General features: G+C 37.1%; 3 protein-coding genes across 3 annotated transcripts; 2 read left to right on the forward strand and 1 right to left on the reverse strand.

Annotated features, from left to right (window-relative positions):
• Positions 1-133: 133 nt before the first annotated feature.
• Positions 134-2,087, forward strand: LOC140937120 (NADH dehydrogenase [ubiquinone] 1 alpha subcomplex subunit 13-like). Its single transcript, XM_073386651.1, has 3 exons — positions 134-341; positions 655-726; positions 1,641-2,087. Exons 1-3 carry the CDS (start codon positions 169-171, stop codon positions 1,777-1,779), a joined length of 384 nt encoding a protein of 127 aa, XP_073242752.1. The 5' UTR covers positions 134-168; the 3' UTR covers positions 1,780-2,087.
• A 275-nt stretch (positions 2,088-2,362) lies between these two features.
• On the reverse strand, positions 2,363-8,479 carry LOC140937788 (uncharacterized). The gene is made up of 8 exons (XM_073387360.1): positions 8,361-8,479; positions 7,467-7,945; positions 5,681-5,907; positions 5,106-5,331; positions 4,812-4,930; positions 4,277-4,469; positions 3,277-3,371; positions 2,363-2,900 (listed from the first exon to the last, which is right to left on the reverse strand). The coding sequence occupies exons 2-8, from the start codon at positions 7,921-7,923 to the stop codon at positions 2,739-2,741; spliced, it is 1,479 nt and encodes a 492-aa protein (XP_073243461.1). The 5' UTR covers positions 7,924-7,945; positions 8,361-8,479; the 3' UTR covers positions 2,363-2,738.
• Positions 8,480-8,519: 40 nt separating this feature from the next.
• On the forward strand, positions 8,520-11,203 carry LOC140937789 (PCNA-associated factor-like). Its single transcript, XM_073387361.1, has 3 exons — positions 8,520-8,663; positions 9,732-9,881; positions 10,698-11,203. The coding sequence occupies exons 1-3, from the start codon at positions 8,606-8,608 to the stop codon at positions 10,838-10,840; spliced, it is 351 nt and encodes a 116-aa protein (XP_073243462.1). The 5' UTR covers positions 8,520-8,605; the 3' UTR covers positions 10,841-11,203.
• Positions 11,204-11,718: the final 515 nt, after the last annotated feature.

The following is an 11,718-nucleotide window of genomic DNA, read 5'->3' on the forward strand; positions in this document are numbered from 1 at the left end:
CTTTTTGGAGAAAGAAAAAAATAAATAGTGTTTTTGTTGTTTAGTTTTTTTGGATGTTTTCGTAGCCTGCGTGGCAGTCGTTAAAGCACTGAACTCTGTACGCAATGCAGACCTATCTTTTGCGCGGGGAATGGTAACCAGAAGAGCTGGTCGCACGTAAAATCCAAAATGGCGTCGTCCTTGGTCAAACAAGAGTTGCCACCTAAAGGTGGTTACCCTGCTATAGAATACACCAGAAACCTGCCGAAAAGAGGTCCGTCTGGATTAATGATATTTGTTGGTGGTGCTGCTGTGATGGCGTTTGGTTTTTATCACGTTATCAAGGGAAATAGGCGACGCTGGTGAGTTAGTATAGGTTGCTCGATCAAATATAAGATTCCAAGGCTTGGTAAATATTAGGTGATCTTATATTGGTTTTTGCCTTTACTAGAGCTTTGTATGAGGGTCTAATTGTATTAAGTAAAGTTTTCGTTTCAGAGTTAAGCATTTTGTACTTTTTTAAGTTGAAAGTTGCGTGTTATTGAACTGTTGAATTGAAACAGTTGATATGAACGATCGTGTTACTAAATGCTAAAATGGTACTAGCTGTAGTTAGTTTGGTTGTCTAAATCAGCCAGACAACATGGTGTTTATTTCATAATTCTCACTTTTCAGTGAACTCATGACAGAAAAAATGAATGCAAGAATTGGAATACTTCCACTTCTACAAGCTGAACATGATAGAAAGTATGTATTTTTACTTGTGTATCCTGTAAAGCTCGTCAGATTGACTAAAGTGTTGCTGGACTCAACACCTTTGGAGATACCAGCCACTGGAGATCTAAATCTGGAGATTGTCTCTTTTGCAGTACTTGCTCCCCCAGTACTGCTCTTCTACTTTGTCTACCGGACACAGATGAAGTAAAAAGAAATACCTCTGTGTTTCTGTTTAGGGTTTGATCTGTTTGATGTTGTTTCATGGTCTTTCTTCTTCTTTTTTTTTTACGTCATATGTGTCCAGTACATGAGATAAATGCTCAAATCTGCCCCCTCCCCCCGAAATGGTGAACCTTACGTGACACTGGGAGATTTGAGCCATATCCCGGAGAGTTGGCATATACATGTATGTAACTTAGGACTGGTTCAGATGCCAAATTTTCCATGGGCTGAGGCTTATGCCTTAAATTATTTGGTAATCTGGAATGGCTAACAAATTCTTCCCAGTTGGCTCTGCTGCGATGATCATTTTTGAATGGCTTTGAATCAGATGCTAAACTTTTCATGCAGAGCCTAATGCATAAGTTATTTTTAAAAACATATTTGGTTCATTTAAATTGAAATATTTTTACATAGCCCTAAATTTGATTTGGGTTTGGCTCATGGAAAGTTTGGTTTCTAAACTGTCTTAGGAAAGAATGTGGTACTGTGTAATTATCACCTACCGTATATATGTAAGTAAGTAAGTTTACCCTTAATTTGAAGATTATATATCAACCGGTGAAGTAATCTTGCAAATTCATTTTGTGCATAAACATGCAGGTTGTTTTCTAGTTGTGCTGATTGATTACTTTGTAGCTTGTGAGAACAAAGCATGAATTAAAAGGATTGTGAGTTTAAAGATGTAGCTATAATGTTTTTAAATATAAAATTTTTGTTACCAGATGTTTGCGAGCACTAAAAGAAAATGAAGAACTTGAAGCACAAATTATGAAAGACGTGCCAGGGTGGAAGGTTGGAGAGAGTGTTTACCACACAGACAAGTGGGTTTCACCTATTGCTGTACAAGTTAATAAGCTTTAACCAGAGTAAAGGATCGGAGCTAGCAGATGCAGAATAAACGCTGTGGATGTGCTATTGATGAGTGAGAAATTTATAGTTTTTGCATGTTGTAGACAGTTTAACCCACAACTTATAAAAAGTATTTGTGGGCTGAAGTTTTTTAAGTGTAACAGCAGATGTATGTTTGCATTTGAAGAGCGAGGAAAACAACCTAAGAAATCATGTTTTCATGCTAATTTCTCAAGCATTGTAATTTGTGTTATTAATGTCTTTGTACAATTAATTGAAGCTCTTCGTTGTAATAAAGGGAATAAAGAAAAGAATTGGCACCTGTGTGACAAACATTATTAAACAAAATAATAATCCTTTCCTTCTGAAATGGTGGGAGAAATGGAGGATGAAAATTAAATTAACTTTACTTCAAATGAAGGGTTTCAATTGCATTTTTGGTACATGTACCTCTGTACAGGGTTGAAGTATCAGTTAGTGGTTATCATGAATATTATCTGTGGGATTTTAGCCAATCAGAAATCTAGAAATATTTTGAATGAATGACAAAGCATCTTCTGGGGTAAGGGAGGAGTTTAATAGTACCCAACAAGTGTTTACAAAATAAGGATTTCTTTATTTAAAGTCTAAGAATTCTACCAGCATGCATGGTCTACTTTGCAATATATTATTGGTTTCATTTGTAATTACAGATTCAAGCTTCCTAGATAAAAGATGATAATAATGTCTAAAATGTTTGAGCAATAGAGCTAAGGAAAAGTGTTTAGTCACTGCTGTTTACGGCAATGATTATCACTCATATTCTACAATTTTTCTTTCGGTCATGTTTTCATCAGACTGGTGTCTTTGATTTAGTCTGACAGAGAAAATCCATTTACTGGTATTATATTATGGTACATTATTATTACACATATTACGGTATTTACTTCAAGGGAACTTAAAACTGACAGTGACCTGTATTCACAAAACACTTAAACATATGTTGTCAAAGTTCCCAGAGGAACTGAACTACGCTGCAAGCTTCCAGCATCAATACTTCTTCTTGAGGTTTTCTTTGGTGTGTAAGTTCTTTGATGTGTCGTGCTAAACTCTCTTTCATCAGGGATTGGCGGTTTTATGTGTGACTTTTTGAGCTAAAAAAGACAACAACATCGTGTTAGAAATGCATAAATTATTATGGATAAGTTAAGTTTATTTAATAAAGCAAAAAAACAAACAAACAAACAAACAGAATTAAGGATATGTTCACACGACACTGGACAAATTTTCGACTGCTTGTGTTTAGGTGTTCTTTTCATGTGAACGACCTTAACCGTACAAAAATTTAGATGCCCAGCCATTCAAAGTTCTGTGAGAACAGAGAGAAAATTAATAGTGAAAGGTCCCTTGTGAACGAAAAGCCCAGTTAAATTTTTCAGCTGGTCAAAAATTTGTCCGTTGCCATGTAAATGTAAGGTAGGTTACATGTTGTTTTCGATTTGGATTTCAAGAACTGGACCATATACGTACATTTTCTACTGCTAAGGGGTGTGGAATAAGTTTTGGAACACCGGCATGTGAAGGAAAATCACTCCAGCTTGTTGGCATGTTGACAGGCTGTCCACCTAATGAAATGAGAGAAATTAATCTACAGTTAAAACTGTTAATTTCCAATTCCTAGCACACATATTCAACAACGCTGGATTTTGCTTGAGAACAAACATACCGGCATTATAATATGTTTGAAGAAATGAATAATGACAAATTTTATTCTGCCCTTGATTTACAATTTCATAGAATTTGTTACCTTTTCAAGCTTACCGGACGTTTCGTACCCACGGACGTTTCGTACCCAGACGATTCGTACCCAAAGTTGAGATGATTCGTACCCAACGCTAAGATGATTCGTACCCAAAGCTTAGATGATTTGTACCCATGTAAAAACCAAGTCTTTATTTTGTAAACAGTGTGTTTTCATAGTTTAAGTTAAGGCTTTCACTAAAACAGAACTAACCACAAGACAGGACGTACTGGTGGAGACTCTGGGACGAAACAAATGTGTTTGTTTACGTCCGAATTTGCTACATGTCTGAACGTGGACTAATCAAAGACTATATACAACTTTGTAAAGTTTATGATTCGACAAGTTCAAACATCGACATATAAATTGGACCCAGCCGTGAAAAAAAATTGGACCCAGCCGTGAAAAGTGGGAACAAGCTAATTTTGTGTAAGTATCATGTCCTTTTCACTTGTATGTTAATGAAAGTCTCACCTCCTCTAGTATCAGCGCCGCTCACGCGTCACGAGTCTACGCAAAGAAAGTGAGCGGTGGTTATAATTTGATCTAACTCACGCGTAGGTAACGAGTCCTTCTGATTTATATAAATGTTTTTAATTTAGATTGTTTTAAGAGAGATATGATTAAAAATGTTTTATTATCAGTTGGGTACGAATCATCTCAACTTTGGGTACGAATCGTCTGGGTACGAAACGTCCGGATTCCCCTTTTCAATATTCGTGTACTTACTGTAATAATCCAGTGGAATACTGCTGTGTGTAGTCATACCAGGAGCTTTATTGTAAGGAACTGATACTGCCGTGAAGTCAGACTTCATTGATGTATCATAAAACCTTGCCCCGCTAGCGGCTCCTAGGTCCACATGGGATTCAGTTCTCAGATGGGAGCCATCAACTATTTTGTTTCTAAGTCCTCTTGGAGGCTGTTTGGGATTCAGTAAATTACATTGTAGCATATCAGTATATTTGGATAAAGAGGGACGTTTTTTTCTTTTGTCAGTTTTCCGTGATCCTCTTACCTGTTGTTCTTTGACTAGTTTTTTGTTAAAATCATATTCCTAATATTCCAAAAAAGGTATAAGAAACTGCTAGAGTGCAACTGGCATACAGTGGTATTGTTCAGTTTCTCTCGATCTGTGTCATTATTCAGTTCCTTGCATGAAAACAACTTATGTTTTAGCCTTCTTTGTGCTAAATAATTTTATTGTGGCATTTTGTGACCATATTTCTAAAAAAATAGTTAGATTTAGATTTAATTGTCTTACATTTCCAAAGAAAATATCATTTGTAGTTCTGCTAATTCTCTCAAGGGCTCTTGCAGGATCCATGTCTCCCTCTGGAAAGCTGCTTTTTCCCATATCTAGGTTGGCACTTATATCCTTATCTAAATCAAACACAAGTGGAGAATTGTTGTCAGCTACAAAGATTTCATAAATGGTAAGCAATTCACTCTGATTGGAGGAGGGCACACACTGAAACAGCCAGCTAATGGATTACAATATTGGACAGGTTACTGAGACAACACAAGTAACAAAACCCTTTTTAAAATATTAAAATACCTGTCATAAAGCGTGATGGATAAGACTCAGCTGCAGTGGTCTGAAGATATCCAGGAACCCGTCTGTCACCAAGTTGGAAGGTGGTTCGCCGTAGTCTGTTGACAGCTTCTTCTCGGTCAAAAGCTGTAAAATCTTTAAAGCCAGGTTTGCGGAATGAATCCTGTTGTGTTGATGTGGAATAGTTGCATTTTTCCTGATCTCCTTGGGGAATGCTTGATCCTCTATCCTGTAAAACAAAATTTTAGATAATTTTAATGCACAAAAATATGCCTTGTAGCATTAATTTATTTTACCATTACTTCTACAAAAAAACAACTCCTGTCATAGATAATAATAATTTATTATTATAGTAATTGCCTACCAAAGCAAATAGTGCATACACTGAATGATGAGATCAACAAAGGAAAAAAGTGCAAATCTTAATAATAAAATGAGATCTGCCACTGCATCCACACCAAATACGTAGAGTATAATGTAAACTGCAGCATTCAGCCTACAAAATTCTCTCAGCCATGGATGAAAGGGGGTAAATTTTCTGAGTTGAAAGGACTTTTTTAAACAACAGTGATACACACCCTCAAGGATGGATCCATAAGGTGTTGTCTTTTCAGATATCTTCCGACAAACTCAGACTTGGTTGTTGTTGTAAACTGTCCCAGATGATGTGTTCTTGAATCACCAGTGATAGTAGGTGGCCCAGTGTGTTTGTCAAAAGGAGGTAAAATATCTCTTTTACCTAGCTGTTCTCCCAGGAACTTGCTTCGATAGTCTGAGTGTGGCCAAAGCTCTTTTTCCTTATCTCCTTTGATGTTCAAATAATGGAATGTTGTGATTAGATGTATGTAATTAATTATCGCGGTATACAACAGTTGCCACCCAGAAACTATTGAGGGAAGAGGTACAAGCTTGAGAAAATGACTTCTCTGTTGAAAATTTTCCAAGTGTTTGTGAAAAATTCAAATGAGATGACAAATTTCTAGGATTGTTTGGGGCAGACAATAAAATTATAAGCATTGACTGGTTAATAAAATTGCTGCCTTTGTATGCTATCAACTACTTATAAACTACATGTCCAGCTGTAACAACTTTGTGCCAACAGCTTGTACCCATTAATTCCCTCCTGAAGTTTAAGGAGTGGTGAATTAAATTAGGGGAACTTGCAGTATAATAAACATAATAATAGTATAATATTTGAGTAATGTAAAGTTTGGAAAAGATAACAGCCCTTGTTGGGCTCATTATGTTAACTTGCAGTGTGTAGTTTTACATTGTTTGTACAGTTGAACCTGTTTTTGGGTAGAGAATGTGGACACCTCTGTTTCAGATAGTTCTCGTGGTCTCAAAGACATCAAAATAATATCATGCAACAGAATTGCTATAAGAGCTATAGTTTTTCTTTTGTGGCACAAAGGAGAGCTTGGTGATGAACTTTCTCTGGAGATTACCCATGACCAAAAATAAATATAGGGAAAACAAACCCCCAGCCATCTTGACAATCTCAAGAGATACCCTGTTTACTTTGACGAATTTAGGAGATCAATGGCAAATAAGACTCAGTGGCTAGATAGGGTGGTGTCAATCTTCAGAGCAGTGGGCCAATGATGATGGTGATGATGATGATGATGATGACTAGTAAAAAACAGGGGATGGGGCCACGTAAAAATCTGTTACCCTTTAACCTCATCTACTCTTAGCTGCAACCCCAATGTTAATATTGTTGATTGCACTGCAAAAAGGTCATGGCTTTAGGTATGCAGGGTTGTCACTAAGATTTTGAGTTGCCAGGTAAATACCAAAAAAGTAGGCAGGAAATCAAATAGCTAAAGGTTTCTTTTGGCTCTATTTTTCTTCTATTTTCCTTTGAAAGTAACCAGGGGCCATGTTCGTAGTAGCTGGGGAAATCCCTTATCCCACCTCTTAATACCGGGCCGGGGTATAAATTCTTGAAGGGATACTTAAGGGAAGAGTTGTAAAGTACAGTGTATAGCATACTTGTTGTAGTCATGAGGAGGGGGATGACAGTGTGTTCGGGCATTATTGACCAAGCGTGAAGTTAAGATGGCTGGATATTGGCCAAGTTCTTTTTGTGTACTTATTGACTGAGATGAAAAGGAGCCCAATGTTCAGCCATCTTGACCAAATCAGCTAGGTTCAAATGTCAATAAAGGATTTATTATGAGGCCAAAAAAGAGAACTTTTCTTGTGGGACCAACGCAGGTAATCCCAAGCAGGGTGCCCTCTCTGGTAGCCAATCAGAAAGCAGGATTCACTTGATTCAGCCATATAATTATTATATTTATGAAACTCATGCCAATACACTTATTTGAAACTCAATACTCATTACTATTTCTACCAACCCACCCTGTGGAATGTAACTTCGCATCCAGTCACTTTTTCCTGTTGCAGCAGGGTTCCTGGCCTCCTTAAGAGGTCGAGCAGGATAATATTCCTTGTGTGTTGTCTGGAATGATTTCAACTGGCTGTCAGAATCCATCTTGAAATTTGTCTTTGTCAAGGCATAAGTGGAATTTTCTTGATCCCACTCTCCAAGTGACTTCTCAACAAAGTGTCCCCGAGTCATGGAACACTTGTCATTGTAGCGACCATCTTTGTGCATGATTACTGCTGGAGAAGGAGAAGGAATGCGCTCTCTTTTTGTCAGAGGGAGGGGTGGGTAATCTTTCTTAAATGTACTTTTGTACACATGTGGGTCTTTATGTGGTGCCCAGCGATCTTCGTGGCTGATTGTAAAATGAGAAGCTGCAAGGAACTCAGGACCTGTCTTCTGAGCAGGAATCTTATTTATCAATTCTGCCATGATTTGATGTTTTTGATTGAATCTAGCAACAAAATATGAAAATTATTTTCACACAAATATACAACTCATAACATCTAATCAACAAATTTATCCAGTATTACCACAAAATCTGAACCGAGATAAACTTTAATTTAATAAGCATAATCAAAGCTAATGAACCTTTTAGCTTATATTAATAAAATGGCTGCATTTAATAGCAATTTTCCTCTCCCAAATAAACCAGCTTCACTGCAGAATTCTTGGGCGCAAGAGGTTTTACAACTGCAGAAAAAAGAAATAAGTCTCCCTATGATCTAAGCTTTTAAAACAACTACAGACTAAAACCCGAAATGTCGTCTTGTCTTGCATACTCATGCATGATGCTTATTGACACTTAGAGTCCTCATAACAAGTATGCGAAAAGATAATTTAATTTATCGTTTTAAGTTAAAACTTACCTTTCTAAAGAAAACAACAAAAAAGAAAGCCCTTAAACTCTTGTTCAGAACTTTTAAACTCAATACCCTGATCAAAATTCAAGCTGCAAATGTGTTGCAGTATTTTGTTCGAATTCTTTTATGCAAGTTGCTATAGCAACACTTCTTAGCCTCGAAATGATGTGACGATGGTGGGATAAAAAGGCGCGCGAATATTTGATCGCAGCGAAGCCATTTTAACTCCCTGCGGTTAGATTGGGTCGTTTATGCTCATTGAAGGAAGGAAAATGGTACGAACGAAAGCCGATGGCGCTGCAAGAAAAGGTAGGTGTAATCGTCCAATTCAACAGACTGAAATCTAAGGCAATAGCGGAAATTTTTAATCCCTCACTGCATCTTATCATGTCCACCAGTGCACTTGTTTCTATGCCGAGCCTATTTGAATCATTTACAAACGAAGTAAAGCTCTTGTAAAGCTTTTGATATAGGCTTAAGTATAGCACAAGTATATCTTTAATACAAAGCCTTCCAATTTCTCATGGCGTCCTTTTTAAAGTCGAAAACGCGCTTTAAATACCTAGTATATAAAAACATGCGATCATGCTCAAAAGCTGCAAAATTTATAAGAACTAAGTATTAAATGCTGTGGCAACCATCTAAGCTTATATGCATAAGCTTAACTTTGATAGGAATAATTTTCTTCTGGAAATTATCAAAATAAAAGGTCAAGCTCAAACCCTCATGAATATGCAATGGTATGTGTTGTAGTTCAAAGGATGAAATGTTTATAAGGGACTTTATGTATGGAATCTAGGGTGTAATTTTCAACAGCAGTTAAAGGGTACGGGGTGGGTACGTTATTCTGTGTGATGGCAAAAGGGAGGAATTTTTACTTTTGGGTTTTAATCCCAATGGATATCTTTGATTTAAACACTCAAAAACTACTCCAAAAAACTAAAAATGTCTGCGAGAAATATTTTTCAAATTGTTTTATGAATGGGGTTATAGTGGCAGCTATTTTGAAACTCTATGGGTGCGTTCCTTTGGGATAATCAGATCACTTAGATCATGGTAGATCAAATGAACCGATGAATCCACTATGGACAAGGATTCATCGGTTCATTTGATCAACTATGATCCAAGTGATCTGGGATCACTAATCCAGATCGGGATCATCCCAAAGGAACGCACCCTATAATTCAATTCAGGAATCACAGGGCTGCTAACATTAACCGTGAAGAATTCTCATGCCTGGTCAAACCTTTGTAGTTTCTTCCACGTCTCTTGCTTTGTAACATTACATTACCAGACATTCCTCATAACACTTATACCCCCTTAAAGATAGTTGTTATTGCTCCATATCCTCATGCTTGACACTGTTGTCTGTTATAGCTGTTGGCGCAAAGGCCCCTCGTAAACAAGTAGGTGGATCATCTTCAGCTGTGAATAGCTTTGGCTCACCAACCAGTTCAGGTTCAAGCAGAAACAAGTATGCAGGAGGCAACCCTGTCAAATGGTGGCCTTCTCCTAAGTGGCAGAAAGGTACAAAAGCCAAAGATACCTCAGACGGGGAAAGGCGGCAACCTGTCTGGGGGGGGGGGGGGGAGGGGTGGGGGAAGAGGAAAAATCTCTTTCTCTAAGAGACATAGATTTATAGGGAGAAGGCATAATTTCAGGATAAAGGGAGTGTTTCAGGGTGTTAAAGTTGCAATCTGGAGGTTGTCCTCCAACATGTTCAACACTCCCTTTGAACACTAGCTGGGGCCAGTTGTTCGAGGGCTGATTAGTGCTTAAGGGGTTTCTTTTTTTGGTGTTCAAAAGCATTTTCTCGGATAATTTTCTCTGTTATCTTTAGAGTTTCCAATCATCAACTTGTAGACAAAAAGAATTAAAACTGAAATGCTTTTTAAACTTTCAAATCTGAATTCAAATCTCACACTAACCCTGGGTTATCTTAACCCAGCTTTGAACAACTCGGCCCTGGAGTTTAACTCCCTGGCCACTATTGTGCAGTATCCATGTAAACAGCCAAATGGTTCTGTATTTTTCATAGTTGACCTACACTGTATGCAATGTAGCAATCTGTAAAGATGATTAGGTCATATGTGAGTGGTCACTTAATTTTTTTGATAGTTAGCAGAGTGCAGCAAATGTGTAATTCAGGGAGTACCAAGCAGTCGTCTCAGGCATTCACTAGAATTCTTGTGGCTTTCATGTTGCCTGCTGTGTCACATTTGCTACAATCTCCACTAATTTTGAATTTAAAAAATAACAAAAGAAAATACCATAGATTAACAATAATACATCTATTTTGCATTAGTAGTCAATAAGTGTGATCATGTCTTACTGACTTTGCAGGTATTGGTGAATTCTTTCCCAAGGAAACCACTAGCAGTGAAGTTTCACCTGAAAAACCAGGCCCATCCGTAGCAAGTGCACACCCAGGTGTGTCTTCTGAGGAACAGGAAATTGAAGGGATTGAAAAACTTAGAGAGGACTGAAGAGTATGCACTGTTATGATACTGTAAAATTTCCCTTTCTACCATAGCCATTGATGAATTATTTATTACAACTTAATGTAACTTTTGGTGTCTAGTGTACAGCTCTCAGCACTCCCTGTTGTTGTCCTTAGTTAGGCTTAGCTAAACTATTTCGTCTAGAAGCACTGGTTTAAGTATACTAACCTTTAGTCTCAGATTAATTTAATACCTTATTGTTATTTTTCACCATGTTGCTTAAAGATAATTAACCCAAATTGGGAAGGACAGATGAAGTATACATTGCCTACATACATCTACTTCAATTATTATTAAAAGTTTGGATAATTTTTTAATGCTTACAATTAAAATAAAGTAAGAGTTTAATCAGCACTTTGCTTTATTAGTCTTAATTTGGTAATATATTGTTATTAAGAACAGCATTGCAATGGTTACAAAACAAATTCTACTTTTCACAATAGTGTTTATTTAATAAATAGAACATTACATGACCACTTGGAGATACAAAATTTACCTGCTTGTGCTGAAAAATATCATACATGCACTTGATTACTGCATACTTTCGTCGAAAATATTTTTCAACACACGCGCAGAAATTTTGTATCTCCATGTGGCCATGTAATATCCTCTATCTATGTTAAGAATAATTTATTATTAGACCAACTGACAGAGAACTGAGGAGGATAGTGGTGTTCTTAGACGTATAACCTCTCTCCAAATTTATTTTTATTTTTGAAGCAAATGATGCCTCTGCAGAGAGACAACAAAGGCTGCAAGACTTGGCCATTTTACTTCACCCCGAACCAAAAGCATATTAACTTGAAAAAGTCGCAGTCGACTCCTGATAACTTGAACCCTCACTAACTTGTACCAAACTCAAT

The sequence above is a fragment of the Porites lutea genome, chromosome 5, assembly GCF_958299795.1.
Source record: "Porites lutea chromosome 5, jaPorLute2.1, whole genome shotgun sequence".
NCBI classification, from domain to species: Eukaryota; Metazoa; Cnidaria; class Anthozoa; order Scleractinia; family Poritidae; genus Porites; species Porites lutea.